A 5,744-nucleotide genomic window follows, 5' to 3' on the forward strand; every position below is an offset into this window, starting at 1 on the left:
TAACAAACCGCACTAGTAGGACACAATTATCTTACCCCGCAAAAAAAAAGGACACAATTATCTTGGCAAATCGCATCCGACGGCCCGTATTCATCCTTACCCTCCAACTCGGCCCGACAGCCATCCATCCTTCCTCCTCGCCCTGCCTTTCCCTCCAAAAAATACTACTAGTACTAAAGCCCTGCCTCTACACCCACTGCCACAGAGACCCCGCCAAAACACGGGCCTGCATGCCACGGACCGAAGCAAAGAAAATCCCGTGGCGCACTTGATATTCATTCCTGCCTTGCCTTCCCTAAAAAAAATTGATATTGCTGCCACGTCGGTGTCCGCCGAGCTGAGAGTGAAACAAAGACAAAGAGAAGGAGAAAGCGAGAGGAGAGGCGGACGCGAGACGGGACTAGCGCCACTCCATTCCACTTCCCTCCCTCGCTTGCCTTCCTTCCTATCATAGCATTCCTAGATAGACAGATAGAAACCCCCGATTCTGATCGCCGGGATGAGGTTCTGACCCCCGATTCGGTCCGTCGATTGTGATTTCCCCTCGATTTGGTGCGGGATTAGCGGCCGGAATTAATCGCCATGACGGCGGCGTCGCCGATGGTGCTGTCCCTCCTGCTCTTCGCCTCGCTCACGGCGCTGCTCGTCCTGGCCCCTCGCGCGTCGTCGCCGCCGCTGCCGCTGCCGCTGCCCGTGGTGGTTGGGGACGAGGAGGCGCCGGCCGCCGCTGGGGGTGCTGCTGCGGGGAGCAGCGGCGGGGGGGCGGGAGTTGAGGAGGGACCGGAGGACCTCGCGCTGTCCCGGCGCGTCACGCTCGACGCCGGCGAGGGTGCGGCGGTAGCGTCCAAGGTGGCCTTCATGTTCCTGACCAACTCCGACCTCACCTTCGCGCCGCTTTGGGAGCGCTTCTTCGCGGGGCACGCCCACCAGTTCAACGTCTACGTGCACGCAGACCCGGCGGTGAGGCTGCGGCACCCCCCTACGCCTTCCTTCCGGGGCCGCTTCGTCGCGGCCAAGCCGACGCGGCGCGGGGACCCGAGCCTCATCGCTGCGGCGCGGCGGCTGCTTGTCGCCGCGCTACTGGACGACCCGGCCAACGCCTACTTCGCACTGCTCTCGCAGCACTGCGTCCCGCTCCACTCCTTCCCGCGGCTCTACGCGGCGCTCTTCCCGCCCAAGGCCGCGCACCACCACCGCCTCCCTAGCTATATCGAGGTGCTTACCGGCGAGCCCCAGATGCCCGCGCGCTACGTGGCGCGGGGTGACGACGCCATGCTCCCGGAGGTGCCCTTCGACCGGTTCCGCATCGGCTCCCAGTTCTTCACGCTGGCCCGCCGCCACGCCGTGCTAGTCGTCCGCGAGCGCCGTCTCTGGCGAAAGTTTAGGGAGCCGTGCCTGCAGGAGTCGCAGGACTCTTGCTACCCGGAGGAGCACTATTTCCCGACGCTTCTCGACATGGCCGACCCCGCCGGCTGCACCCGGTACACGCTCACGCGCGTCAACTGGACCGACAGCTTCGAGGGCCACCCGCACACGTATGCCGCGCCCGAGGTGTCGCCGCGGCTCGTCGCCGAGCTGCGCCAGTCCAACAGCTCCACCTATGAGCACATGTTCGCGCGCAAGTTCGCGCCCGACTGCCTTGGCCCGCTCATGGCCATCGCCGACACCGTCATCTTCAAAGATTGATCGATGCGGTGCTCTGCATCATAGCTACACGTAGGAGGTACGTTCTGACGCCTGATTTCTGTAATGTTTGAGGGTTCTGGACACTACTTATTGGTTATGCTCGTTAGCCATGCATGTATTTCAATCACAAATTTGCAGCCCATAGATGATCGAAACATATTGCAAATGTCATTTCACTCCCCAAATTTATTTAAGATGCTGCAACATGACTGAAGAACACTGAATACTTTTTTATGGGAAAAATCTCCTATCTACTTTAGTTTCCATATGTAAGCATGTTGCTACATTTAATTCGTGAAGAAATGGACAACTCGATTAGGCTGGTCATAGTGGGGAGTAACTTAGACTAGTGTCATATGCATGACACTAGTCTAAGTTACTATCTTCATAATGCAAAATAACATAATAGTAGTACTACCTCTCTCTCAGTTTACAGGGCGCGCGCGTATCCGTAGGTCGTCAATTTGACCAACCTAATACAAATCATATATTATAAAAAATATACCAACATAAAATTCGGAGTTTCTACTTTCAAAAGGTATAATTTTTGTGTTATATAGTTTATATTAGGGTGATAAAATTGGCAACCTAGGTATACGCGCAGGACTTGTAAACTGAAACGGAGGTAGTATCATAGATGACTTTATTTATTAGCTCATAGACTCGTCTTGTCTTGGAAAGCGCTATGTTAGAGTAACATATTATGTTACCACCTCTCATTAATTACTTGCCACATAAGCAGAATTTTCTGGAAGTGTGCTACGTTACTAGCTAAGTTACTCCCATTATAACTAGCCTTAGTCTTGTGCTCTCTCGATCGATGAGACCATGCGTGTACTCCCTCCGGTCCTTTTTACTCTGCATATTAGAATTCTCTGAAGTCAAACTTCATAAAGTTTGACTGTATTTATATGAAAAAATATATACATCTGCTATGCTAAAGTTATATAATATGAAACGTTAAGTCATGACACATCTAGTGGTATTAATTTTAGATTGTGAATGTTGACACTTTTTTCTACAAAGTTGATCAAATTTTACGAGGCTTGACTTCAGTCAAATCTTATATGCGAACTAAAAAGAACCGGAGGGAGTACGTGTCAGAACTCAATAGTCAACAGCGATATGCTGAGACCGGACTGGGATCAGGTGACATGCCTCTTGGCAGTCACGGGGTAACTTGCGGCTAGCCATCCAGCGTTCCTTTGCGGCCATCCAGCGTTCCTTCTCCATCCAACTGCCGCCAGCGACCAAAGTGAAAAAAGGCCAACACTAAGCAGTTGTTTTTTGTACAGGAAAAACTAGACTCAACGTGCAGGGACATCAAAGAGGTAAAAATTGAACAATTTAGTAACACTTGTCATTACAAATTACAAGTAATTAGCATAGAAATTCTGTAGCCAGATCAAGCACACATACATGCGTAAATCAGCCCTAAACCTATGCATGACGTGGCCCGCCTCGGCGGCGTTTAACTCGACCTGGGGTACGTTCCGCTACCCTGGTGGTGGCGTCGGAGGAGCAGAAGGCGGAGGCGGCCTACTAAGCCGGCGGGCGCATGCGGAGGAGGTGCGGCGCCGGCGGGCGTTGCTGACGCCGGAGCAGCGCCGCGAAGCCGCGTACGCCTTCGACTTGTCATACTGGGCTCAATGGTTCGCCTTCGAGCACGAGGAGGCGAGGCGACGCGGCGTCCGCGAAGTCGACCGCAGCGTGCTGCCGCCCCTGCTCGTCGCCCGCGAGGAGGATCAGGAGGCGGAGGCCGCCTACCAGGCGGCAGTTGCGGCTGTCTTCCGGGAGAGCGAGGAGGACGAACGGCGCAGGGTGGTGGGTGGCGGCGAACGAGGAAGAGGAGGCGGCATACCTCGAACCGTGGCGCCAACAACGGCTGGCCGAGGAGCGCCGCGACGGCACAGGCCCCCGCGATAGCACAGCCGGCGGCCGACATCGCCGCCGCTTGGAACACGGCATTCCCTGAGGCCGGCCCTGCGTCGACGCTCATCGACATCACGTACTGCCGCCGCTTAGGGCAGCGCGCCGCCTCGTAGTTTAGTTCGTTTTTAATTTTTGTTAATGCAAACGTGGATGTGTGGACTCTCACCGGCCTTTGTGGCCGACTTTTAATGTTTACTTAATGTCTGTTTTTATTTGCGAAATGCCTGTATTTTTTTGTGTCGTCATAATGGATCAGGCCAGTGTTGGGTGCAAGCGTCGATCTAAACGCGTAAACGGATGTTGGTGTCCGCTGGACCAACTCAAACGGATAAAAGACGGATAAAATCACTCTCCGTTTAGTCGGCACGTTGGAGTTGCACTTATTGACTTGAGCGAGCTCGTCTGTTCCTCTTTTTCACTGCGTCGTTTCCGTTGCTCTGAAATTGCTAAGCGTTGGCTTTTCTCGCTTTGCTCGCTGGCGGCCGTTGGATGAAGAAGGAACGCTGGATGGCTAGCCGCATGTTACCCGGTGACTGCCAAGAGGCATGTCACCTGATCCCAGTCCGCTGAGACCCCCTGAGTGCCGTATTCAACGACTGTAACGCAGTGTGCTGATACGCATTGTCTTGCCTTTTGACTAGTTTTCCCTTCAGATTAGAGTAGTTGGCTCGCTGTATATTTCAGTTCTATTGGCGAAATCGAACTACTCCTGGCTAAGAAGCCTCATTTGCTTTTGCAGGTCTATCCGTTAAGAGTTGCGCGTGCGAGAAGACGAAAGCAGTGTCGTTCTTCTCCGTCCAATCTTCACACGGTTCAGACTGGTGCTTTCCCTCTGTGCCCTCCACCGTTCTTCTCCTCCTGGTACTTTTATGTAGACTTAAGTGGCAACAACCTAATGCAAAGCGGCAGGTGTTGCATCTGATGGTCAGTCCATCCATCCACTGCATTTTTCCTACCTCGTGCGGCTGCCTAAGGCTGCTGTTCTGTTGAAATGCGTAAAGGGATGGATTGTGGCGGTGTTCTGTTCAGCTGAAACGGAAAAGGAACTTTGTACCGGTTTATTTCAGCTTGTGTACATAACCAAGGAATGAAATAATCATTCTGCATTCAAGTTTTCGTAGCACTAGCACCGTGACTCTCATTGCTACTAATATTATTTTCTGGAATGCACTATATTTTTTCTTTGGACAATGGGTTGATTTTATTAACTAGAAAATGAAACATCAAGTGGATGAGCACATACTCCCTTCTTTCATCTGTATAGGGCTTAATGCGTTTTTCAAGATCGTCTTTGATTATTGATCAGATTAATACTACATGACATGCATAATGTAAAAAAGAATATTATTGAAAACTTCTTTCACATACGAATTGTATGTCATATGTTATTATTTAAGCTCGAAAAACGCATTAGACTCTATATAAATAAAAGAAGGAAGTAACTAAGATGTATGTCATGTATTATTGCTCTAACATTGGTTAAAGTTAGCCTCGAAAAATACATTAGACTCTATATATAGATAAAAGGAGGGAGTAACTAGGATGCACTACTTCCTCTGTCCCGAAATATAGGTCGTTGGACAAATCGTTCCGACCAGGTGAAAACCGGGGAAATGACCTTATTACCACCGCTAATCGTCTTCCACCTCTGCCCAGGTCCTCTGCACCCACCTTCACTTCCGCGAAAAATCCTCCACCCAGGTCCTCCTCTGCCCTTCCCAGCGCAGGGTCGCCGTTGCTGCTCCTTCCCCGCCCAGGGTCGCCGGTGCCGCTCCTTCCCTGCCGCTGCCGTGGGAGTTGGGCACGCGAATATCTGTGTTAATTCTGGAAACAATTAATACTCCACTGCACTGCTAATTTTGGAACAATATTCCTCAAAAAAATTGGAAACAATAAATTTTGGAAAGGATCAATACTCTACTGACAATAAATTTTGGAAAGGATCAATAATCGATTTGGAAAGGATCAACCTATTATTGCATAAATTTTGGGAAGAAACAATAAATTTGAAGTACTGAAGGAAACAATCAATCCTCCAATACTGATTTGGAGTATTAATTCGAAAAATGACCTATTATTGCTTTCTGGCACTCATCGAAACTTCGAAAGCAACAAATATTGGAAGA

General features: G+C 50.9%; 1 protein-coding gene across 4 annotated transcripts; it reads left to right on the forward strand.

Moving 5' to 3' along the window:
* The first annotated feature begins 374 nt into the window (after nucleotides 1-374).
* LOC119354516 (glycosyltransferase BC10-like) lies at nucleotides 375-4,802 on the forward strand. 4 transcript variants are annotated; one of them, XR_005171010.1, is made up of 3 exons: nucleotides 375-1,723; nucleotides 2,982-3,017; nucleotides 4,358-4,802. XR_005171010.1 is itself a non-coding variant. In XM_037621236.1 (2 exons), exon 1 carries the CDS (start codon nucleotides 583-585, stop codon nucleotides 1,684-1,686), a length of 1,104 nt encoding a protein of 367 aa, XP_037477133.1. In that variant the 5' UTR covers nucleotides 381-582; the 3' UTR covers nucleotides 1,687-1,723; nucleotides 4,358-4,802. The 4 variants fall into 4 exon arrangements, 1 of the variants encoding a protein (XP_037477133.1); XR_005171011.1 differs by lacking the exon at nucleotides 4,358-4,802 and adding an exon at nucleotides 3,087-3,891; XR_005171012.1 differs by lacking the exon at nucleotides 4,358-4,802 and adding an exon at nucleotides 3,091-3,891.
* Nucleotides 4,803-5,744: the final 942 nt, after the last annotated feature.

Source organism: Triticum dicoccoides, chromosome 2A (assembly GCF_002162155.2).
Source record: "Triticum dicoccoides isolate Atlit2015 ecotype Zavitan chromosome 2A, WEW_v2.0, whole genome shotgun sequence".
NCBI classification, from domain to species: domain Eukaryota; kingdom Viridiplantae; phylum Streptophyta; class Magnoliopsida; order Poales; family Poaceae; genus Triticum; species Triticum dicoccoides.